We start from the raw sequence: 27,196 nt of genomic DNA on the forward strand, positions 1-27,196 counted from the left end.
AAATATTTTGGAAGGATGGGGGAACAGGAGGGGAGAAAAGAGGGGAGTTGTCTAAGGAGCACTATATCCTAATTTTCCAGAGTGAGAAGTCAGGAGATAATAGAGACAACTGGAAAAAAAAAAAAATCAAGGAATAGCAATATAACTATAGATTTAATAATAAAGAGCTAAATACACTAAGTAAGAATCAGCTAAAAGAGTAGGAAGCGCTTACCTCTGGGAACAGAATACAGTGTGTATCAGTTTGTGTGTGTGCATATTCACCAGAGTTTATTTTTATAACAAGTCTCTTTAGAACTATTAACTCTATGCCTGCAAAACTAATTAAAACAGTTTTAAGAAATTGTATTTGTGTCTAAGAGCAATTTGATACATGGGTTTAGGATCTAGTAAGCCTCCTTCAGTTTTCTTGGTTTGAATCATAAAAGACTAGATCCAGAAAAAAATATATTGAAACAAGTTTTAGGTTTGTTAGACCACTTTTCTTTCCTTCTTTCTTTATTTTTTTAGGGCTGCACTTGCAGCATATGGAAGTTCCTAGGCTAGGGGGCAAATTGGACCTACAGCTGCTGGCTTACACCACAACCACAGCCAGCCACAACAGATCCTTAATCCAGAGTGATGCCAGGGATTAAACCATCATGGATACTAGTTGGGTTCATTACCACTGAGCCACAACAAGAGTGCTCTGTTAAACCATTTCTCTACCCAACTGAGCGAAGCAAAAGAACAGAGTGGACAGAGAAGACTTTATAACCCCTTTCCCTGCTTTTTTTCTGGGTTTACTTACCAAACTTTATACTGAAGTCATATTAAACATTATACCACTGAACATGGTATCCTTGCCCACGGCTATTACTAGATACCATGTGAAGTGTTCGCTGGGAGAAGACTTTTCGCTATTTACTTCATTTGCTTTTCTACCGTTTAAACTTATATAATGAGTGCACTTTACAGAGTGAACTTTACAACTAGCATATTTTACAAATGGAAACACACACCCACAGCTTCTTAACTAGTTCACTGCCTGTCCTGCACCTTGACCCAACTCAAAATAATCTGATTGGAAAGAAGGACATCAACATACAAAACACAAAATAATCCAGAAAGCACATCCCTCATAAAATATTTCTCATATCCCAACAGATGAGTCTAAAAGACATTTTGATGCATGCAAAGTAACTGATAATGCTCAGGTATCACAAGGTGGAAATCAGTTTTCAAGTTCTCTATAGAATATACAGCACTTAAGACACGTTTCATTTTAAATAAATGAAAGCTTATTCTTTGATATAATCTTTTTTTTTTTTTTTTTTTTTTTTTGTCTTTTTGCTATTTCTTGGGCCGCTCCCGAGGCATATGGAGGTTCCCAGGCTAGGGGTCTAATTGGAGCTGTAGCTGCCAGCCTAGGCCAGAGCCACAGCAACGCGGGATCCGAGCCGTGTCTGCAACCTACACCACAGCTCACGGCACCGGATCGTTAACCCACTGAGCAAGGGCAGGGATCGAACCCGCAACCTCATGGTTCCTAGTCGGATTCGTTAACCACTGCGCCACGATGGAAACTCCTGATATAATCTTTCTTTACAAGCAAAGAACTCAAATTTATCTCCAAACTACCATGATTCATGCATCTTTTGTACTCCATGGTGCTCAGAATGAAGCTACATACATGAGTGGATACCAAGAGTTACTGTCTGATGGAAATTAATCTAGCGAATTAAATCAATAGGAGGAAAATCAATAATGTCAAGCAACAGGTCTAAATTTTAAATTTTTCTGCAATTCCTTGAACATTTTATAAGATTTCACCTTAGTATTAACATAAACTATTTTACTCTGTATTAGAGAACACTGTAGATACAAACTGAATGGAAGACTGGCTTTATTTTGCCCCCACTGGCTTTCTTCTTTCTTGCTTCTACCCCCTTTTTTTCCTTCCTTTTTAGGGCCACACCTGGGGCATATGGAAGTTCCGAGGCTAGGAGCAGAATCAGAGCTGCAGCTAAGACCTATGCCACAGCTATAGTAACTTGGGATCTGAGCCACATATGCAACCTATGCTGCACCTTGCAGCAATGCCAGATTCTTAGCTCACTGAGCAAGGCCAGAGACCAAACCCACATCCTCATGGACACTAGTCGGGTTCTTAACCCACTGAGACACAAGGGCAACTCCTCTTGCTGCCACCTTGTAACAAAATTGCCTTTTACTTGATGAAAAAAAAAAATCAGTAAAGAATTCACCTTCATCAAACTCAGCTTGTGCTAAATTTTATCACAAATCCATTCCGTATCCTAATCACATCCAGAAAAATTTCATCTTTTAAAAAATGATGTACATCATTTTTGATTCTCTGAACCACAGTACAAGGAAGGTAGACCATGTACTATTAGCTCCATTTTACTTATAAGAAATTGATTGTCACAAAGACTGAATAACTCATTTAAGGTCTGATGGGTAGTGAGTGGTGAGGAAAACACTTGGAACCAAGTTTTCTGATTCCGAGTCCAGCAGCTCTTTTCACTATACCACACTGATTCTTTGATAATAAAATGGAGTAAACTCCAAGAACCAGAATCTTGGCAAACTACAGTGGAGATATGAGTCATTTTCTCCAGTGGTTATTTTATTTATTTTTTATAATTGCACCTGCAGCATATGGAAGTTCCCAGGCTAGGGGTTGAATCAGAGCTACAGCTGGGGGCCTATGTCACAGCCACAGCAACACGGGATCCGACCCGCATCTGGAACCTACACTGCAGTTTTTGGTAGTACCTGATCCTTAACCCACTGAGCGAGGCCAGGGATCAAACCCACATCCTCATGGAGACAACATCTGGTCCTTAAACCTGCTGATCCACAATGGGAACTCCTCAAGTGGTTACTTCATAATGAACATTTTAGAAAGCAATTAACAGCTTTCATAACTTTGCAAAATATCATCAAATATAAACCACACTGCAAGTTTTTTAATCATGTGATACAATTTACATTAATTTAAGGACTTCAAATAATCCTAAGAATAAAACTGAAGAAACTAAATCTCTTCTTAATCATCTTTGTGACAATGTCATATCTGGTAAGATATTCTTTCTGGAGTCAGATTTTAAAACTTGGCTTAGAGGTATATTCTTAAAGAATTTTAAATGTAGAAAAAACAAGAAATTTAATTAAAACTACATTTAAAAAATATCATTTCCTTCTATTTTAATACTGAAATACCAGGGAAGAAAGTTTCCTTACCTCAGTAATTGGCTGCCCCTGATGTGTCAAATCCAGTTCTTGAGGGCGTGTTACTTTATCAATATCCAAAGAGTCCATACTGGAGGCTGCAGAAGTGATGCTTGAACGAGAGGAGTTACTAATAGAGCGTACTTCAGCATCACTCACTGTGCCTGCTGATGCTGTTCTCCTGTGCTGATTAGTCACTAAGGGCTTAGTATCTTCTAGTACAGACTGCTGAGCAGCCTCATCCATGCTCAAGGAGGCCTGTTCTAACTGTGCGGTGATGTCATCCAGGGAGTAGTTGGCATGTGATGGTTTACTTATCCTATTAGACGAAGAAGAAGACAATCCTTTCGAGGTGCCATGTTTTGATGTATGTCGGCTAGGAGGTACTTTCTGAGGGGCTTTTGTTTCTGTCATTTGACGCTTACTATTTCCTGTACCGATACTGCTGAGCTCCTGCTCTATTGAGCAAAGATCGGCCATTAGAGCATCCAGATCCACAGTTTCTCCCTGATTCAGAGCCTCTGCAATGAACAATATGCAAGATGTTTGCAGAACACAATGAATGAATCTGAATTCATACATTCTATTATAAATCAGTTAATGAATGCAAAAGGAGAAGCAAAAAAATTCATCCCATTGGGCCTAAAGCCTATCAAATACAGGAATTCTAAGTTTTTTGTTTTAAATTCCAAGAGAGAGTCTAAGAGTCCATCTCTTAAGATTTGTAGTAGTAAGAGGGAAATAAAATTATGAGTTTAAAGACAAAAAAAAATGCAAAAATTTTACTCTGTTGCATGGTTTTAACCACATTCCCTATGCAATTTTTTACCATAGGCTCCAAGTTGTTAATATGACAACTGCTGTGGTAGAGATGTTAATATCTAAAGAGCTGAAGGCATAAAAAGAGAAATGTTAAGGCCTAAAATATTACGGGTTGAAATGTCAGCACCAAAAACTATATTAAATAAAGGCTAGAGGAGCTGATTTTTAAATTACAAACAAGTTAATTTCACTGGACTTTATTCCACTGAAAATAAAGCAGAGCAATTAAGTTTGCTGTGGGATTCCACCTGAGTATGTACTTGATCAGTTATTAACAACTCAACCAAAAAACTATTTCAGTTATGTTCCAGTTTATTTTTTCCTGTGATCATCTGAATTAGTAATAAAATGCACAAATCAAGGAATATAAAACTCAGTCAAGTTATGAACATATAGTTTTTATATTGCATTATTTGGAATTGTTGCTGCATTGCTTCCATATTATATAACTTTGTATACTATTTTACATTTTATTTCCAATTACATCTTACCATTCAAGTTGTATATGGAGAAGCGATAAGAAAAATTGGCCATGTTTGTTTCCTGGCGAAGAGGAGATCTTTTTATTGGTTCTGTGGGCTTGTCAGAATCCAAGCTCTTAAAAAAAAAAAAGTTTAGTAAATCATATTAAATTCAGGCTTCAATTATATAAAAAGATGAATAAAGTTTATGATTAAGTGACCTGTTATGTAACAGTTAATAAAATCCAAGTTCTTCTAAGTAATAGCCTTAAGGAAAAGTACAACTGGTTTTCACAACATTTTGGTTACAGTTCTTTCAATTTTTAGATACACACTTACTTGAAATGGTCATTGGTTCAGAGTAAATATTTTCCAAATACATCAAGTATAGTGACTGAGCTCATTTTACATAAATTCCCTATAAAATAAGCCAGGTACATTTATATGGGCATGGTAAGAAAAGAAATAGAAAGGAATGATGCAGAGAATTGTTATCTATTTCTTCAAAGGAATCTGTTTTTGGTCCAGCATAGCCTCATTCTTGGAATGAAATACCCTGAAGATAAGGCACAATTCTGGACTCAGAAAGTGGCTACAACTTCAGACAGTGATGGAATATCCTTGTTCTTTTCAAGCTCTATCAAGGTGAGGCTCTAGAATTATACTGCATGTCAAGGTAAGGTATCTTGTAATGTAAGTTAACTCACCACTATTTTTATTTTATTTTATATTTTATTTTATTGTCTTTTTGCTATTTCTTGGGCTGCTCCCGCAGCATATGGAGGTTCCCAGGCTAGGGATCGAATCAGAGCTGTAGCCGCTGGCCTACACCAGAGCCACAGCAACGCGGGATCCAAGCCGCGTCTGCAACCTACAGCTCACAGCAATGCTGGATCGTTAACCCACTGAGCAAGGGCAGGGACAGAACCCGCAACCTCATGGTTCTTAGTTGGATTCGTTAACCACTGTGCCACAACAGGAACTCCCTCACCACCTTTTTAAATGACACTTTTTTTCTCTCTAACCTTTCTATGATAAGGAAAATAAGATATTCACAATAGAGAAATTCAGGGAAAAGGTCATAGTTAAATAAACTTATAAATGTTTAAATTTATAAATAAATATTTATAAATATTAGGATTAGTCTTCTAAAATTTTAATTTCTCTCTACAGTTATCAAATAGATTTCAACTGAAAAAGAATGCTGAATAGCCAATTTATAGAACCATGGAATTAGATTAGAATGCGATCTTATTTGTTTCAAGATGAATCCATTCAGATAATGCTCATCCAGTGTTTATTTATTTTATTTTATTTTAGTCTTTTTAGGGCAGCATCTGTGGCATATGGGGGTTCCCAGGCTAGGGGGCTAATCAGAGCTGTAGCCGTTGGCCTACGCCACAGCCACAGCCACGCCAGATCCGAGCCTCGTCTTCGACCTACACCACAGTTCACGGCAACGCCGGATCCTTAACCCACTGAGCGAGGCCATTGAACCCACAACCTCATGATTCCTAGTAAGATTCCTTTCTGCTGCACCACGATGGGAACTCCTCATCCAGTTTTTAAAGCTATCAGATAAAGGAGATCCACAACCATTCAGTGTCTTATTCCAAAGTTTCATAAAACAGCTAGGAAATTCTCTTTAAACCTCAAACCTAAATCTTCTGCTACAATTCAAGGCCTAATCCTCAGGGAAAATGAAGAATACATAGGTAATGTTTTCAGTAAATCTTGAATATAATTGACAACATATTTAAAGTCAACCCTATTTATCAGTCGAATAAACAAACAAACAAAAACTCTGCTGTGTCCATAGTGCTAAGGCAACAAGGGAAAGTTAGAAATACTCCTTGATGCCAAGAAACTGGTAATCTAGTGGAGCGGTTTTTTAACTTTTTTTGTGTGTGTGTGAGGGGTGGGGTGTGGGTGGAGGTGGGCTATCACTGAGAATGTGATAAAAGCCATGGAGAATGAGACTTCTTCCAGAAAAATGCAAATACATACAAAATTTTACAATTTCAGAAGATTCAGAAACCACTTAACTACTTAAAACTGATTTAATATAAAAACCATTAACATTGTTTATATAATATAGGTGCACAGAACTCTTTGTAGTGAACTAAAATAATGACATAAATAAGAAGTTTGAAATTTTAGCTACTAGCTTAGTAAAATATTTTGAAAACTTCTGAAGTGTTAAAAAGGAACTTGTCAACAGTGAGCCACCTTACGCAACAGTTTTAACCTGCTTTCTCCCTAAAGACAGACTTATACGCATTAAAAAAAAGAAGAGTCACAGTATTAGTCTAGGAGCCAACATTTTTTGATGAATGGCTCTTCACATTTGCATGTCAGGGAATTTAAAATACAGGGAAGAATACAGGGTTTTCTTATATTCAATAGGAATTTAGTAGAATTCAGTCTACTCCACCCACAGTAGCTGGACTCACATCTACCTGGATTTTCTCTTTTTTGCCCCCTCCTCAGGTATGGACAATAAAACCCACAATCAAGGAGACCCAACATATGTCAGCTGGCCCTCACATACTTTCTTTCATGCATTACCATTTTCTATCCTCTTTGCTTTGCCTCCTTTTTGCTTTTTCTCCTCAGCATAGAACTGCATACCCTAGTCATCATCTCTATGCCAAAATCCCTTTAAAAAAAAAATTAAGAATTAAACTGAAATGGTTTGGCAACTATATAAGAAAAGATCTTTATCACACAAATAATGTTATTTCTCCTAACTGGACATGAAGGGGAGGATTCTCATGAAATCCTAGTAGGAATGCATGCATTCTTCTCAATATTCAGTATTAACGGGCTATGGTCACAAACATGTCTTGATTTTCAAAATGATCTAACAAGAATTACGTAAGAGTGGAGTTCCCTTCGTGGCACAGTGGAAATGAATCCAGCTAGTATCCATGAGGATGCAGGCTCGATCCCTGGCCTAGCTCAGTGGGTCAGGGTTCTGACATTGCCGTGAGCTGTGGTAGAGGTTGCAGATGTGGCTCAGATCCCGCGTTGTCCAGCGGCTAGAGCTCTGATTCGAACCACAGCCTGGCAACCTCCATATGCTGTGGGTGCAGCCCTAGAAAGCAAAAAAAAAAAAAAAAAAAAAATTACATGAAGAGTTTCCCAGTTTCGATTCCAGACTTCCAAAGAAAGGGACAGAAACAAAGCAGTACTTTGTTTCCACCTTACCACCTCTTTTTCTACTGGTTAAGGAATTTCATACTAAAGCAATTTACACAAAATTTCTTCCCAGAGATATTATTTAAGGATGTGTGAAAGTAAGTTTTGTTCTAATGTTCTCACTGTCATAAAATTAAAGTTGTTTTAATAAACACGGCTATCTTCATATACATTGAATATAATGCATTAACTAGAGTAGAAATATACTACATGCTTTTACTCTAAAAAGTGACTTGGTTTAGGGGATAAAGTCATTCCTGTTGTTTTTTTTTTAACCCAAGATCCAATAAAACAAAATGAAAAGGTTTGCCATTGTTTTAAAACACAGCAGGGATGCAATTTTGTCAGTATTCTGGAACTATGCAATAGAAAATATCTGCATGTAAGGATACCATTTATGTTGTAAAATGTATTCATATTCACTAAGTTACGGGACAGGATTTACTAAAATTTAGATATTTACATTTTAGGCTTTAAAACTTTTTAGCCAGCAACTCAATTTATAAAATACATTTTAAGAAATCCCTCTAGATGCACAGAACCTCTGCCAAAAGCATTTTTTAAAAACTCCTTAAAATTACCACAGAAAATAATCAATTTCTTCTGTTCTTGAATTACTATTCACTCATTAACACTATGGATATTTCCCCTTTATAGCAAGCAGTATTTGAAAAGCCATAACCTATATCAATGTTCTTGTGAGTACACAGTAAACTTTTAGCACACAAGTGATGCCTTAAAATCCTCAACCAAATTTTTAAGCACTACTTCTAACCTGAGTGAGTTTGTCCAGCTCTCCCAGCCAGGCTCCAAACATTTTGTCCAGGTCCTGATCTTCCTTGTCACTGTCTTCTTCAGCACCATGGTCAATTTCTTCATCTGATAGCTGCTCCATCTGAAATATAGATGTGTATAATGTGTACAATGAAGAGTTACAGGTTGAACTTGAAAAATTATGCAGTGTATGTTCTAACACATATTGCAACTCTCCGGAATCAAACCTTCAAAACTAGAGATTATATTATAAAAGGAAACTGGAAGTCATTAATGGAGACAAGGTTGACAAATGAGTAGAAATGAGTAATAAAAGAACTGTATCAAATTATAACCAGAATCATGATTAACAATAATTTTTCAAGTGCAGAGCACTCCCATCAATCAGAGGATATTACAGTAGCACTGTTCTCCTCACTAATAGACCTATAACACCCCCAAACACCACAGAAAAATAATTTCAGAAGACTTTAATACAGCAAGTTATTTACTCTATAAAAATCTGTTCAGAAACATCTATATCATGAAAACTTTAGTCCAACAAGCATTTTAGAAAAAGACAAAGCAGGGAGTTCCTGTAGTGGCTCAGAGGTAATGAACCTGACTAGTATCCATGAGGACATGGGTTCAATCCCTGGCCTCACTCAGTGGGTTAAGGATCCGGCATTGCTATGAGCTGTGGTGTGGGTTTCAGGCTCAGCTCAGATTTAGTGTGGCTGGGGCTGTGGTGTAGGCTGGCAGCCACAGCTCGAATTGGACCCCTACCCTGGGAACTTTCATATGCTGTGGGTATGACCCTAAAAAGACAAAATAAAATAAAGACAAAGCAAAATTTTTAATTGAGTTTAATTTGTTGAATTAGTTCTTCCTTCTATCCTACCCTCACTTTCTACCCTATTTATCTTTTACTTCCTACCCTATTAGTCCCTACAAAATCTAAGGAACCAGAACTAAAATAGAAAACTTTAGAAAACTAGAATTAAAGACATTAAATTCATATACAAAATTTCTTACGTGTGGTGACTTTTCAAGTGTATGTCCCCTAAAGAAGAAATATTTTCTTTCTTCCCATCCATAAAATAATGTGATACCTGACATGGAACTTGCATATTATTTTGTAAGAGAGGATAAGATTACACAAAGTAAGATCAATGACTGACCAGATACTTAAACTTCTTAAAGTAAGATTAATCTGATTAATACAAAATATTTTAATAGGCTCTGAGAAATCTTCAATATATCTTAGATTTGCTTAAACCAACATATTCCAAATTTATTTGACTACAAATTCTTCTCTTCAACTTTTACCTTTCCCTGGGACACAACGAATATCTTCACTGTACACCCCATGTTCTTGATTCACATTCATAGAAATACAAAGATATCCTTTATCCAGAATAAGAATTTGTATACATCTTATACCTCCAAAGCAGCAATCAACAAAATTATTCCTGTGATCCTTAAATGTAGTTAGGAGACAACAAGGAATTTATCTGATGAGGTGACATAAAGTTAAATTTTAAACATTATTTTATTGTATAAAATTGTGCAGGAGTTCCCACTGTGCCTCAGCAGAAACAAATCTGACTAGTATCCATGAGGACTCAGATTTGATGATCCCTGGCCTCACTCAATGGGTTAAGGATCTGGCGTTGTTGTGTGCTGCTGTGTAGGAGGCTCAGATAACACGTTGCTGTGGCTGTGGTGTAGGCCAGTGGTTACAGCTCCGATTTGACCCCTACCCTGGGAACCTCCACATACTGCGGGTGTGGCCCTAAAAAAAAGGCAAAAAAAATTTAATTAAATTGTGCAGAAGGAATCAAATAATTTTGCAAAATCAAAACTGAATTCAGTTCTAATGATGGTGAAAATCAGATCATATCCCATTTAATCACTTAAATTCTCATTTCTTAATTTCACTACTATGAGCATGTATAAATCAGCACATTCTACCTTGACAACTGGAATATGAATCAATTAATTCTCCAATACATAAATTTGGCTTTTAAAGAGATTTGGTTTTTACAGTTCATTTGTATTAATACTCTAAGATTTTAATTCATTACTGAATTATTTATAGGTCAATCTCAATAGAAACCTGATATCATACTTCATTATCTACCCATGAAAAACAAAAAGTGTAAAGAAAAACCTCATCTGGCCAGGTGACTAAATTACTTGAATAATAGTTACTAGTTTGAGGACATCTAAGAGTATTAATACCCAGTCTTCATAATGAAAGACAAGAAGCAACAGAACTGGGAACATAATAGTTAATTTCCTCTTCCTCCCTCATCTTCAAAACTAAACACACTGGAATAACCCAGAAACAAAAATATTCTAGGAGGAATTCTGCTTTGAGATAAGGATACTTATTCCTGCACTTCCCTTCTTAGCACACACTGCAAATGCATACAAGGAAAATGCTACACTGGAAAAAAAACAAAACAATAATTTTATAGTGTAAACATAATACAATTCAAAACGAATGAGTATTTATTTATTTATCTATTTATTTATTTAATAGCCTCACCCATGGCATATGAAAGTTCCTGGACCAGGGACTCAATCTGAGCTGCAAGCTATGCTACAGCTGCTGCAGCTGTAGCAAAACTGGATACTTTTAACCTACTGTGTCAGGCCAGGGATTGAACCCAAGCCTCTGCAGCAACCCAAGCCACTTCAGTTGGATTCCTAACACACTGAGCCACAGTGGGAACTGCTGAATGAGTATTTTTTTCTTTTTAAGGTTGCACCAGTGGCATATGGAAATCCTGGGCTAGGGGTCAAATCGGAGCTGCAGCTGCCAGTCTACATCACAGCCACTGTAACTCAGGATCTGAGCTCCATGTGTGATCTACACTGAAGCTTTAACACTGGATCCTTAACTCACTGAGTGAGGCCAGGGAATGAACCCACATCTTCATGGATACTAGTCAGGTTCTTAACCCATTGAGCCACAACAGGATCTCCCTGAATGAGTGTTTTAAACTCTCATGGATCCAAACAGAACTATAGGCTCCATACCAAAGTCCAGTGTGTTTTGTGAATTTTTTTCCTATTACTCAAAACCAGTAATTATTTGGATTTTTAAAAACCCTGTTTAAATATTTTGATAGTTTTGTTTTTATCTAGACTACTGTTGACTCAAGTAAAGGAAAATATGGCTAAGGTACAATGACAGAGTCATAAAATAATGGAAATTTTGAAGCAACTCTTCAACTTTGGCCATTTATGTAACTATTGCCAATTTTGTCCTTTCTTGATTTCTGTCATCACATGGGTTATTTTATAAAAATGAACTTAAGACATTTTACTCAGAGACTTTTCCAATAAAAATTTAAGTCCTACAACATTTCTTAAAGGATCTATACTCTAAAACAGCACTCTCCACTCTCTAGAAGTTGATATTAATCCTTATCTCCTTGTAGTTTCAGTTTACTACCCACACCAATTGAAGAGTCCTCAGAAAGTTTTTTTTATAGGGTCTGCACTGTCCAAAGTCAGCAACTCTAGTAAGGCAATTCATTCTTTTACATATCAATCCTGTCTCCAATTAAATCACAATTCTAAACCTGAATCTTCCCAACATAATGCCCCTACTGGAAATAAAGACAGCAGAAAATGCAAATTAAATTATGCAATAGTCAGTCCACTGTCCCTCCAGACAAAGGGGGGAATTTTTTTTTTTAAAAAAAAGAACTTACAGATTTTGTTTTAAAGATAACTTGGATTTAAATGGACAGCTTCTAATGTGGTGCCTTGCCTTAATGATGTGGAAATGGTCCAGGGAAACTATAACACATACTAGAACAAATACTATTAAATTACTCTATTAAATTAGGTACTTTAGCATATTAAAATTTCACTCAAAATTCCCGGCTCCATTACATCTGAGGAAAACTATGTCCTGAAAGAACAAGTGCACCCTGTCACAAATGAAAAGGTTTACTCCTCCAAAGTTCAGACCTAACTGTATATAGAAAAAAACCCAAAGTCGATGGCACGATGAAAAGGCCGGAAGTTTTCCTGGCTTTCAGGGCTCTCTGACCTCTCTACCCACCCTCCCCTCCAGCCACACTGTCCTGTCTGCTTGCTCTTCGAAGCAGGTTGGGGAAGAAAGGGTGTGGATTCTGTTCTGCATATAGATTGAGAGATGCCTAGCAAACATCCAACTGGAAAAATATGAGGAAGTTAGAACTCAGGTAATGAGAAGTTTTAGTTAGACTGAATATTACTTCAAAATCATGTTGTTTTTGGTTTTCTAGCCGAACCCATGGCACACAGAAATTCCGAGGCCAGATCAAACTCGCACCACAGCTATAACCAGAGCCATAGCAGTGATGATGCCATATCCTTTATCCATTAAGCCATGAGGGAACTCCAAAATCATATGGTTTTAATAGGAAAATAACGGATTACAGATAATGACTTAACTAATATTTTAAAATAGTTTACACTTATTTTATTCATGAGTTAAAAACAGAAATAATGGGGGCATGATCCATCATTGCTTATATGCCGGTTGGTTACATTTTACAGATAACAATGAAAATTTTTGCTTCAATTATACGTTAAAACTTGTAAATATATACAGTAAGCTCCACTACACATAAGAAAACTATCCATTTAGTATGCTTTAGTATGAAACAAATTATCCCCACTAAATTTTCCATTAATTATTTAAGCATATTTTTCCTATTAACCTTCCTCTTGGAAGATATTATGGTTTACTATTTAATTTCTTCACTATGAGATGGAATGGTGAACTTTATCAAGAAGATGGAGTTTAGATTAGGGTTTAAGGATTTCCATAAATATATTCCAGGTAGGGAAAATTATAAAGAGCAAGTAAGAAAGTCTGTTTTTGTGAGACTGTCATGAGACTGACTCAAACAGAACAAAAGGGAAGAATGAGATTTAAAAGTCAAGGACTCAGTTGTACACTTGTGGTGAGACTGTCATGAGACTGACTCAAACAGAACAAAAGGGAAGAGTGAGATTTAAAAGTCAAGGACTCAGTTGTACATTTATATAAATTAATACAACACTGTAAATCAACTGTACTTCAAATAAAAAAAAAAAAAAGTCAAGGACTAAGGCAGGGACCTGGTCACAAAGGACCTTGAAAGCCAAACTTTTTTTTTTTTTTTCTCTTCAGAAGGCAACTGGAAAGAACTAAATATCGAAGTGAGGGAGATGGGGGAGCAAGTGTATTCTAGTCAGAGGACATGGTGCTTATATAAGAGTTATTAGAAAAGGGGAAGACCATCGGAAAGCCACTGTAGATATCAGGTAGAATTATAGGTACAAATTAAAGTCTTGTGAGGAAAAACAACTTACATAGTCACATACAGTGGCAAGAAAAATATATGGTATATAGCCAGGGTGCCTTATTAATTACTAAATTATTTTTGTCCCTTTAATTCAAAAATAATTCAAAATACTTGCTTTTGGAAAAATAATTTTAAAACAACTGCTTTTTGTAAAAATAAGTATACTTAAAACCACATGAAAACTCTCAGAATACAGGAGTGCAGCACTGCTACTACAGCATTTCTTTAGGTCTAGCAGGCTAAAAGTTCCAAAGAGGCAAAAGAAGCTTTATTTCATGTGCCAGACACTGAAGGACAGAGATCAACTTGACAGCCTCTATCCTTAAGGAACACATAATCTAGTAGGGAGAGTCCAGGAAACCAGCCATGATGAAGTGCTGTGTTAAGTGCAATAATAGAACTACGAATGTGAGTGTAGATTAACTTCATTTCAGGAAAGGTGAGCTGCTTTAATAGAGACCTAAAGAATGAAGGTGCAAGGCAGGGGTTTGTAGGCAGAGGGACCAGCATGTGCCAGGATATATAAAGGGTTAGGGTTACAACATGTATGAATGGCTTAACATTTCTGAAGCGAAAGGTGTGTGGTGTAGACCTATGGAAAATGGGGCTGGAGAGGCAGAGAAGCAAAATTATGAGCCATATCGAAGAGTTTGGTCTTGATGCCATATGGCAATGTTTTTCCAGTTGTGGTCTCCTGATGACCTATATCAAAATTACCTGGGGTGCTTCTTCTAAATTCAGTTTTAAAAGGGCCTGCCCAAGATCTGCTGAATACTAACTTCCAGAAGTGGGACATTTTTATTTTAACAAGTCTATTGCTTATGCCCACTGAAGTCTGAGAACTGCTATAGTCTGTTATAATTACTGGGAGGCCTTCCAAGAAAAAAATAATGCAGTTTTGCATAACCACAATTTAGTTAAAGGCAGAACAACTAAACATTCCCAAAGATCATAGAGAAACTAAGCAGCATCAGGATCTCCTAATTAACAAACACCAATTACTCCTGCTCCGTGGAAGAAGCAAGTTCCACGCTGCTCCTCAGAGTTATTTAGAAATAAATTTCAGTTCATGTCCAGTTACATTTCAGTTGCTCTATCACAAAAAGTTTTGAAAACACCTCCTACGCTGTTCTAATCTGATAAATAATTCTAAAGAAAAACAGGCACTAGAGAAGGGGGGATGTGAAGACTTCCAAGTTCAAGGAGTGCCCCCAACTGTGCAAAATACAACTCTTGCAAAATAAAAGAGGAAGGAAACCTTAATCAGACAAAAGAAACAATAAAGGGGGGGAAAAAAAAACTCTGTTAAATTTAGTATGGCGCAAAAAGAGGAAGAGGATCCATCAAAAAAGTGAGGAAGTAAGAGCAAAGAAGGAAAAAGCACAAAAAAGAATGTAAAATGAAGTGAGAATTGTGGGGGACAGAGGGCTATTAACTACTCAACTGAACAGGGCACCAAGAGGTAAGTTTTTCTCTGGACTTAAGACTCTTAGTTCCACTAAATAGTAGTATGTGTAGACTGTCCAAATGGAAACCGGGAATTTAAGATAAACCAAATGAATTAACATGAGCTCTTCAAAGAATTAAGATATTAAACATACTGTGTGTAGGTTTATATTTCCCTTGGGTTTTATCTTTTGATTTTGTTAGACTTTTTAAAAAGATACTGCTAAACTTAAGTTAATCAAATGTACAAATGGCAAATAACATTCTTACACTTTTTTGTTCATTAAATTCTTCTCCACCCAGAAGTCAGGATACATATTTATGTAAATTTTTAATTTTATTATTCATTTTTATGTAGTTACTGCATTTTACATAGGTAGCTTAAGTTTCACACATAATGTGAAAATGAGAACCTAACTGATTTTCCCCTAAATTCTAAACTTCCCATGCTTGATGTTTCTTTTTATTTATATATCTGTGTTTTAATGTACATACTAGGTTCTTTTTTTGAGGATCTTTTTCCACTGTGAGCCTTTTCTTAAACAAACATCATTTTATAGCTTGTTATTAATTTATAAAGCAAATGAGTTTTAAAAAAGAAATCAAAAGTTGCTTTCTGTATAACCATCATTTAAATTTTCTCTGGAGGTTAGTGGCCTCAACCAAAAAGGCCCAAGTTCTACTTGGGGTCCAACACTTAAAAATGCCTTGCCTAGGGGATTACCTTCGTGGCTCAGCGGTTAACGAACCAGACTAGATCCATGAGGATGAGGGTTCGATCCCTGGCCTCGCTCAGTGGGTTAAGGACCTGGCGTCGCCTGAGCTGTGGTGTAGGCTGCAAACATGGCTCAGATTCCACATTGCTGTGGCTGTGGTGTAGACTGGTAGTTGTAGCTCTGATTCAACCCCTAGCCTGGGAACTTCCATGTGCCCTGGGTTCAGCCCTAAAAAGCAAACAAACAAACAAAACAAAACCTTGCCTTCAAAAGCATTATGCCGGATACAAAGAAAATAAAAAGTATCTTCCATGACTTCAAACAACATTAACCTTACTATGGAAAAGGTGGTAAATATAGAGGTATCTTAATTAACAAATTCTCTAAGAACAAAGTTCCTTTTGTAGGCCTGTGCATAAAGGAAGCTATGGTCTCCTGAATGTTGAAAGAGACTAAGAAAGAAGCAAAGTACTGTGTTATCCAAAGGCTTTGCAGGAGCATGCCCAGGAAATTAACTGGCCATGAGGGAACTTGCATGCCCCAGTCCTCTGGGAATGAGTTGTCACCTGGAATTAAGTTTTATAAAGTTTCCACATTGAGCTGAACCTCCCTAATAAATACAGAGGTGTACTATTCTTAGGCCAGCCACCATGAAACCCACCTTAGCCAGAGGAAAGAGAAATACTAGGGGAGGTGATTCACACCCTTATGCCTTCTCTTCTATTTATGTCTCTGTTTTTTGACAACCCAGGATGTAACTAACACATCCTCTTCATTATCATGTACATTAACTGTGAGGTAACTAAAGATCACATAAAGAAACATAAAAACAAACAAGAACTCTTTTAACAGCTGATAGATGTTATAATGCCTAAGAGCTAAAAGTCAAATCAAAGGGGATTTTGCTAATTTAGCGTTTATCAAGCACTTAAATACAGCCCCTAGCAAAGGAATTCTTTCGACAGGATGAACCATATTCTTTTATTTGCATTGTATTTTCATAACACTGAATATTCTTAATCTACTAAACCCCAAACAGGAACTCCTTATCTAAAGGTGAAAAAAAATCTTAGTTCAATGCTCTACAAAGAAACTCCTAACATTTCTAGAAATAAGAAGTTCTAACAATTAATTTTATAATTACTTATTACACAGTATACCATAAACCATAATTTGAAATCACAGAGCAACTAAAAATAAACGACAAAAATTGAAAAACAAAGACAAAAAAATAGTAACTGTAAAATTGTTTTGTTTATATTCCAGTTTTTCTTTTTTTATAATGATTTTTATTTTTTCCACTATAGGTGGTTTACAGTGTTCTGTCAATTTTCTACTATACTGCAAGGTGACCCAGCTACACATACATGTATACATTTTTTCTCACATTATCATGCTCCATCATAAGTGATGAGATATAGTTCCCAACACTATACAGCAGGACCTCATTGTTTATCCAGTTTTTCAAGTTTATTTCAGAAACTGTGAGAAAATTAATTTCTGATGTTTTTTTAAGCCACCCAGTGTGTCGTGATTTGCTACAACAGTCCTAGGAAATTAATGCAGTGTATCTGTGCTTATGTGTTTGCATGTCTATAATTCTGTGTCTGTGTGTTTGTGCATGCGTGTGTGTGTGTGTGTGTGTGTGTGTGTGTGTGTGTGTGTGTGGCTTCTATGACTGCTTCCAGAGATGTTCATCTTGCTCATTTTACTCTACACTTGAGACCTTTTGTGCTATACTACATAAGTATGTAGCTATCTTTGGTGACAGCTGATACTTAACTATTGATGCACTCTCCAGTAGATGCCACAACTTTAATTCTCTCTTGGGTAGGAAGAATTGTCTTGAAATTTTTGAAAGCCTCATTAGGGTGGCAGTCAACTATTATTTTTCTCCCCTTTTGCCCTATTCTCTTATAAGAGAGCCAAATGCATGGCAGGAAATACGGACCTTCAAGGCAGCTCATACTTTAGGGGATAAGGGAGAGTGCCCAACAGCTGAAGCCTGCACCATAGAAGCCATCTGGATTGGATTTTGAATCATCAGAATGAATTCAATGTTTTAAACAGATAAAGGGAAGGGTAGAAATAAAGACAGATATCATGCTTATGTGTGTTTACGGTATGTCCACTGAAAGGGCCTCATGGCCGTAACACTCCAGTAGCAATGAGCATACCTAGTTCCCAGCTTTTAGTTTCTAAATACATATTCTACCCCAAATTAACCAGAGCCTCAGAAGGCTAGGGTAGAGAAAATAACAAGATGAGCCCCTAGAACATCTTGTGCCAGAAACTGCTCAATAAAGATGGGAACATACCATAAAGGACACAGGAGCCAGCCTGAAAGGTGAGGGTGGGGGGATGGAGGGTGGGCAGCAAGGAGCCTATCCTGGGACAATTCAAGCATCAAAATAAATTATGAAAAGAAACAAAGTACAACACATTAAATAAAACATGAATCTATACTGATATAAATAAATGCGTGGCGAGGAAGCTCTTCCTTACAGTAGAATGCCAACTAATTACTGAGGAAGAAATGAGATTACTATTTTGCAACCACTGTGGTAAAAAAACTAAGGCAAGAATCATCAATAGATACATAAACCAGTTGGTGAATATTTGATGAGATGATTTACATATTCTCAAAATATCACCCCAGAAATTACTAGAGGGACACGGCCTTAACCAATGATCAAAGTTAACATCACCAATACTGGGGCAACCAACATGATTTGTTTCCTATAATGCTGCACTAAGAAGATACATTGTCATTTTGTGATGTTTCTGGCAAAAATTCATTACCTGAATCACATCATAAGAGACATTTTAAAGATAACTGGCCTGTAATTTTAAAAAATGTAAAGGCCAAGAGCACAAAGAAAGGGTGAACATATGTTCCAGATTAAAGGAAACCCAGGGTCAGGACAACTAAATGCAATGTTTGATCCTGGAGCGGGCTGTGGACCCCAAGCACATATACAAGTATATACACATAGCTATAAAGGACAATACTGAGAATTCCTCCTATGGTGCAATGGGTTAAGAATCCAACTGAACAGCTCTGGTCACTGCAGAGGCATGGGATCAATCCCAAGTCAGGCCCAGTGGGTTAAAGGATCTGGAACTGCCATAGCTGAGGCTCAGATCTGATCCCTGGCCCAGGAACTTCCATATGCTGTAAAGTACAGCCATTTAAAAAAAAAAAAAAAAAGGTTCCTGTCATGGCTCAGTGGTTAACAAACGCAACTAGCATCCACGAGGACACGGGTTCAATCCCTAGCCTCGCTCAGTGGGTTAAAGATCCAGCATTGCGGTGAGCTGTGGTGTAGGTCTCAGATTTGGGTAAGATCCTACGTTGCTGTGGCTGAGCTGGCAGGTGAGCTCCGATTTGACCCCTAGCCTGGAAACTTCCATATGCTGCAGGTGCAGCCCTTAAAAAAAAAAAAAAAAAAAAAAAAAAGGACAATATTGGCACAACTGACAAAATCTGACTATGGATTATACATTAGATCATAACACTGTATCAGTTTTACATTTCCGGATCTTGATAACAGTATTGCCATTATATAAAAGTATCTTTGTTCTCAGAATTTAGTCATAAAGGGGCAAAATGTCTGCAACTTACTTTTTTTTTTTTTTTTTTTTTGGCTTTTTAGGGCCACATTTGAGGCATATTTAAGTTCCCAGGCTAGGCTCGGATCCCACATTATGTGGCTGTGGCGCAGGCCAGCAACTACGGCTTTGATTCAACCCCTAGCCTGGGAACCTCCATGTGCTGTGGGTGCAGCCCTAGGAAGACAAAAAATAATAATTATAAAATAAACTTAAAGAAAAAAAAAACAAAAAAACATAGGCTGAAAACATTTCAACCAAATAAAATAATGCAGTTCAACCCAAGGACCTTATAAAACAATTGTGTATTTCTCCAACACATGGTTTTTATTATGTATACATATGTTACCTTTCCTAAACTACATTTACCTTGTCACTCACTTAACTTATTGAGGTTTTTTTGGTCATCATAAAATTAGTTTTACTTAACGGAAATAAAGTAAGTATTTAATATCTTAGAAAAGAATTACTCATCAGATAACTCTTTCAGAGGCAAAAGACGATCATTTCCAACCTTCAGATGAAAAAAAACCAAGGAACTAAGTTTTTAAAAAAAGAGGTTAACATCATAAGTAGGTCAGGAAATCATAATTCAGTTCTAAATCAAAGACTAGTATTTCATCAAATAAGGCTAAAGCTAAACATAGACTTTAAGAGTTTTTTTTAAATGGTCACACCCATGGCATATAGAAGTTCCTGGTCCCAGGCCAGGGACTGTATCCAAGGTACAGCTACGGCAAAGGTGGATCCTTTAACCACTGTGCTGGGCCCAGGATCAAACCCAAACCTCTGCAGGGACCCAGGCCACTGTGATGGGATTCTTAACCCACTGTACCTCAGCAGGAACTCCAAGATGAGGTTTTTTTTAAAGATGCTTTGATTCTTAAAATTTTGTTACTAAATGTGAGAACAAAGGAAATTAAATAGTGAAACACTTGTACCACCCTGCATTATTCATTGACATTTTCCCTGACCTCCTGCCATCATCCAGAGACATGAAGTGCCAGAGTTGACCAAATATCCCCTGCCCAACAAAGCTGTCTTTTTGTTTCATCTACCTCATAAAAATCCTAGGAAAGACATTTATAACACATTACTGATAGAAGGCACATTCAACACAGTTCCTCATATAATCAACCAATCCATCTAAATAAAAGCAACATCACTAAACTGTAATCATAGGGCAATTGATCAGTGTCAGCACCAGGAGGCTCAACTATTTTTCTAACTCCTTGCCCTCCTTTTCATTTTGTTAACCACTCTCTTGGTTCAGATTCACACTGAATCATCCTCAGATTATTCTAGTACCTTCCTAACTGACCTCTCCTCTTTAATTCTTCACCATCAGACTAATCTTCCTTAAAAAACGCTTTTCATGTCACAATTCTGCTCAAACACCCACAAGGGTTCCCCATGACACTGAAATAAGTAACAAACTCTTCATCAAATGATTTCAGATCCTCTCTGACATGGGCTCAACCTAATTTTTCAACCTTATTTTCTACCCTTCAATCAACCTAAACTACTTGGCATTCTCAAAAAACAAGTCATGCTTCCCTAACTTGGCCTTTGCTCATGTTTTCAATCTGACTAAAAACATCTCAACCTGTCAAGAGTGACAGAATACATTTCTCTCCCTCCCTAACATTCCACTGAAATGAAAGTAAATAACTACAAAATAAAATAATAAAGGCAATGAAAGCTAGAGATGGCAAAGGCATCAAAGGACCTGAGATTGGCAAATTTCCGGAAGACAGAAACAGGTAGAATCATAGTGGCAGATGAACCAGAGCAGTAGCCATAGTTCAAAGCAGGCATTTTCGCTCAACATTTATTCAATGAAGACTTATTAAGCATGTGCTACATGCCAAACACTGTTCTAAAAGCTCAGGATACAGTTTTACATGTGACAAGGGAATCACTAACAATGAACTTACATTTTAGTTAAGGGAGAGAATTAACAATAACAACAAACTCAGACCCATGACAACTGTGGTGATAATTAAATTAGAGTTGTGTGGAAAGTGTGCAAGTAGCTGTTTTAGATTTGATGACCCAGGAAGGCCTCTCTGAGTAGTGATATTTAAACTGAGATATGAATGACAAGACAGAATTAGACATGCAAAGATCAGAGAGAAAAGCATTCCAGGTAGAGGGTACAGGTTTGGTATGTCATGGAACAGAAAGATTAGTCTTATGAGAAGAGAGAGAGCCAGATCATGGAAGGATTTGTAAGCCAAGAAAAGAAGTCTGGATTGTATTCTACGGAAGCCCTGGAGACGGCAATAGAAGAGATTCCTCACAAGGCTTCAGCAGAGCTGGGAGCCATCCTTGAAGGAGTCATAAAATAGAATGGGAAAAAGCACAGAGGTGGGGAAAGGATGCTTACCAGGAGGGTAGCCAGTATTCCCAACACCTGCACGTCCAGGGTCATGCCGGCATTTGCTGTCAGGGCTAAGGAAACTAGAAAAAACACCACCACAAGCCTGGTAGCAAACTTAAATGCCTTCAAGGATCAGGTGGCCAATGTAAACACCAGAGGCAACCAGATGTTAAACAGTAGGGAGTGGTGGGGCCTGAGAACCAGAGGACGTGCCTCAGGTAAAAATATTCAAATTATTTTTAGTTTATATTCTAGAATTAGACGGTGAAGTTACACCACTTTATGAATATTAAAACCGCTGAAATTTACACTTTAAAAAAGAGGATGTTATGTATTTGTATGTGTATTATATTAAAAAAAAAAAAAGTTTAACCACTGTGCTAGTTCAACAAAAGAAGAATTAGATACCACTTCCTCTGAGAGCCCCATGAACTTTGTACCTCTCTATGGCATTTATCACTAATCAGTTTTGTATTGTGTGGTGGTTATTTATGCACTTGCCTTATCACCCTCCACACCCAGCTAGGTTGCTGGCTTCTAGAAAGAGACCATATGGTTCTCATTTTTCACCCCAGAGCGACTACCAAAGAATCATATTCTTCATCTGAATTTCAATTTTCTTGTGGTAAATATTTGTAATTTAAGATGACTCTAAGCTAAAGGTACATTTCTTTTGTTTTTTTTTTTAAAGTGGCTAATTTATCTGGCTCTCATTACATACTAATTTAAAGGAAACAACACATTTAAAATGAACTTCTCTATAAGAGATGAATGGTTTAGATAAAAAATTCTACAGTGCACTTCAGTTTCAGTAGAATAGTTTTATATTATTTCTATAAGGCTATCAGTTTCTAGGGATACAAACTGATTCAACAGCGGTGTTGTAATATGACTCTCATTAAAAGAACAACAAATGACACATGACAGAAATCTAACTCAAACTAGTTCTAAGCAAAGAATTTATTCAATTCAAAATATAAGCAAGTTTTATCAATACATATATTACCATATATCTCTTCTCCCAAATACTTTTATCTCCCTTTCCTTCCAAAGTTGCAGTCCAAAATTATGTAATCCTGCAACCTATATCTCTTCAGACTCTCTTCATTCTGTTCCACCATTTCCCTCTCCCTACTCCAAATTCTTACATAGAAAATCCAAAATTCACACAGTTGCTTAAAAAAAAAAAAAAAAGTTTAGAATTACCCAGAATTCTGAATAGAAACTCAAAGTTGGGGAGAAATCAGTTTACTAGTAAATTCCACATACAGTAATTCTTCCTCTATTTTTGCATATCTTGATACTTTATTGTGGCATGAGTTAGAAAACCAACTAGAGATGGCCCATTATTTCTGATACTAACCAGCCACAAATGGAAATAGATAAGATTGATGGTCAAGATTTGTTTTGGATAAAAAGGATAGGGTCTATAAAGTTATTGAATTTTTAGAACAAGTTTGTGGGATGTTTAAACAATAGATGCTAAACATCCTTTAACATTTTAACACAAATTCTGGTTAACAAGAAAACTCAAGTAAATAAATCTTTCATTTTTATGCCTTAAATATGAATCAGTAAAAACAGAACCTTCATTATCTAATACCACTGAAAGGGTGGTCCATTTAAGGAAAGCCTGAAAGATATTCCTAGCCTAAACCATCTGCAACTTAACAAGGAGTCTGGAGACTGGAAATTCTTATTCTGCCACCAAATAGCTGGAACTATGGGCTCAATCATTTAAATCCTTAGGCCTCATTTTCTTAATCTGCGGGGCGGGGGGGACTAGTTAAATCCAAAGGTCTCTCCCCACCCCCTCAACCCATTACTGTCTAAAGTTTTATTATTTAATTACTGACTTCATTCTAAATCCCTTCCAATTTATAAATCTTCTCTTTCTAATCTTAATTCCAGAGGAAACATACCTGCCACTAGTTACTTTTTAGGGGAGCAGAGGCTTAGGGAGCTCTGCAGTCCAAACTCCCAAGTAAAAAAAAAAAAAAAAAAAAAAAAAAGTCGTCTCAGCAGGAGTCTAGAAGTTGTTCAGGATGCTTGCCTTCTATTAATTTAATACTTTTAGGGTATTCCTGGGTTTCGATTTTACCTTTCAGAATCTATTCATCTGTCCAAACAGTAGAAATGGTCACGATTACAAGAATTAAATTTGACTAACTGTACAAAAAAATATTCCAGGAAGTACAAAAGGTGGTTACCAGTGAGAGAATGAACAAGAGCTCCCCCCACCCCAGTGCCATATACCTAAAATTTATTTGAATTTAACTATCTTAATTTAAAATTTCACATTAATTTCACATTCTGCTCTATAAATTAAAATAACAAAAATGTTTTAAAATACCTATCAAGTAAATTAGAGCTCCAGGATAATGGTGACATTTATTCTGTGGCTTTGCATTCCCAATCCCTCTAACCCCTAGCCCTTACTTACAAAGACACACCCTGGGGGGGAGGGTCTGGAAGTACACTGCTCTAATTTGAAAAAGCAGGGCGTATAATAAGGGAACTGAAGTTCAAAGAAAGTCTCAGAAAGAGGAAAGATTAAAAATATTTACCTGTTTATTAATTTCTCAAAATTTAAACAAAAGATAAAATTTAATTAAAATTAAAGTAATTTAAACTTTTAAAAAATAAAAATAAAAACCAATAACTTCACTAATCTTCCTACAACTTTAAATAAATCAGTAATGACACCTAACAATTTTAAGTTTTGGTTAGATAGCACGTTGGTTAAAAAAAGGTTTTCAAAATATCAGTGATTCTCATCTTGCCAAACTGGCCAAATAATGGTCAGATAGTGTTAAGTTTGGTGCCCTGTTTTTGATCATAACTACAAGGTTCACATGACTGCGGTCATACCCAAAATATACAAAAAAGAAGACATTCTTGCTTGCAATTTGTCATTCCACAGATGGCTAAACTGATGTCCTTCCTTCTATCACTGTTTCATGTGCATTCCCAGCTGAAGAAAATGAATTTCTTCATTTGCTTAAGAGAGAGATTATCTGAGTCAAACACTGAACAACTCCATGAACTTGTACTAGCCCTCTTAAATCCTCTAAACCTCTTTCTTCATCTGTAAAATCATCTCACATCATTATGGTGAAGGATACATGAAATGATCTATGTCTACATAGACTCAGCCCAGTGTCTGGCACATATGTAACATCTATGAAGGGCTTATTTTCATTGGCCCAGCTTCTATCAATGATGTTTTCTTCACTTCTCTAGTTGAGAGGGTGGTTGATGAAAACATTTTAAAGGGTTTGAACACCACTGGCAGATTTACTTAAAATCAGATTTAATAGGAATTCCCGCTGTGGCACAAGAGGACCAGGAGCACTGTGATGCAGGTTCAATCCCCAGCCCAGTACACTGGGTTAAGGATCCAATGTTGCTGCAGTTGTGGCTTAGGTTACAATTATCACTCAGATCTGACCCCTGGCCTGGAAATTCCATATGCCATGGGATGGCCAAAACGGGGGGAAAAAAAAAAAAAAAAAAATCAGGAGTTCTCATTGTGGTTCAGTGGAAATGAATCTGACTAGCATCCATGAGGACGCAGGTTTGACCCCTGGCCTCGCTCACTGGGTTAAGGATCTGGTGTTGCCATGGCTGTGGTGTGCAGCCCAGCAGCTGTAGCTCCAATTGGACCCCTAGCCTAGGAACCTCCATATACTGTTGGTAACGGCCCTAAAAAGATAAAAAAAAAAAAAAATCAGATTTAATAATTTGAACATAGAAATAAATGGTACACTGCTACAGCAGTCTTTCAGAGGCTGTCACAGGAGGAATGCCTTTGACTTTGTTAAACCATGTGTGAAACAGATAAGCAAAAGAGAAACATCTACTATATGAAAAAGAGACCTCTTTTATATACTTTCCACAGTTGAGAGCAAAATGATCCACCTGAACATCTCCAAGATATTTGTTTAAATTATTAAAGATAATATTCCACAACCAATTGAGCAGAAGAGTTTCCCATCAATACAAAACACATCTAAACTCCATCTATTTTTCAAGATCAAATTTACATTCACTTTCTCCATGAAAACTACCCTGATGACTTATAGCATTATCTTTTTTAGATCTCAGTTTTCTACTTACTGTCATATCACACAATTTAGTACTCCAGTATTACCATTATTTTCTGCTAAATCTTATATTTACAAAGAGAGGGAAGTTTTAAAATGTTAGTGAATCAATAGTAAAGTGGGTGGTAGTTAATGCATCTGAAGTATAGGTAGAAGGCTTCAAACCTCTTTAATAGTTGCTGTGAAGCTTTTAAAACATATGTCTGAGGTCCATCCAGTACATTCTAATTAATGAGAGATGGGGATGGAGTCTGTACATTTTAAAAAAGCTCCACAAACACTGATAGCAGGATTAATGATTATTTTAACCTTCATTCTTAAAGGCAGTGGCATTTGAACATATCTATAAAGTCCTCATCATCTGTAATAAAACTTTTTCAGGTAAAAAGAAAGTGGATAAAATGGTTCATCAGAATTTCAGATGGTGATCCGTAAGCCTAGCTGATATGGTAAGACAGACAGTATTTTCCAAGATGACTACAACGATATCTCCAGTCTCATTTGCTCTTCTCACAATGATCTACCTTAACACTTCCTACTGAGAGGTAAAGTCTATGCTCCCTTCTCTAGAATCTGGGGGGAACCTATGAATTATAGACAAAGTGATGCTGAGTGATTTCTGGGACTAGAGCATCAAAAGTACTAACAGCTTCTACCTGTTCCTCTTGAAAAGCTACTGTTGGAGCCCAAACATGCTATGAGAAGCCCAGGCCACACAGGAGGCTAAGTGTTTTAAAAGCAGCCCATAGCCCTGCTGAGGTCCCAGCTAACAACCAGCTTCAACCAGGAGACATGTAAGCGAGAGATCCTTTGATGGCTCCAGCTCCAGCTGCTCCTGACTGACTGCATGAGACACTCCCAATGAGAACCATATAAGCCTGGTCAACCCCCAGAATCATTCGAGATAGTAATAAAATGACTGCTGCTGTCTTCAGCCACTAAGTTCCAGGGTGATCCATTACATAGCAACAGACAATAATACTACAAGACAGTGCTACTTCTTGTGAAAAGTACATTGAAAGCAGAGGACTAGTTCTCTGAGAAAGTTTTCATCATAGGATGAAAAAGGTGGCAGGTCTATAGCACTGGCTGGGAAAAGTAGCCA

General features: G+C 36.9%; 1 protein-coding gene across 1 annotated transcript in view; it reads right to left on the minus strand.

Annotated features, from left to right (window-relative positions):
• The window catches only part of RAPH1 (Ras association (RalGDS/AF-6) and pleckstrin homology domains 1), a 96,970-nt gene that overhangs the window by 51,657 nt on the left and 18,117 nt on the right, over window positions 1-27,196 (minus strand). The window contains 3 exon segments of the mRNA XM_021075323.1: window positions 3,247-3,755; window positions 4,548-4,653; window positions 8,494-8,613. Coding sequence (XP_020930982.1) covers window positions 3,247-3,755; window positions 4,548-4,653; window positions 8,494-8,613 — 735 coding nt within the window.

The sequence above is a fragment of the Sus scrofa genome, chromosome 15, assembly GCF_000003025.6.
Source record: "Sus scrofa isolate TJ Tabasco breed Duroc chromosome 15, Sscrofa11.1, whole genome shotgun sequence".
Taxonomy (NCBI): Eukaryota; Metazoa; Chordata; class Mammalia; order Artiodactyla; family Suidae; genus Sus; species Sus scrofa.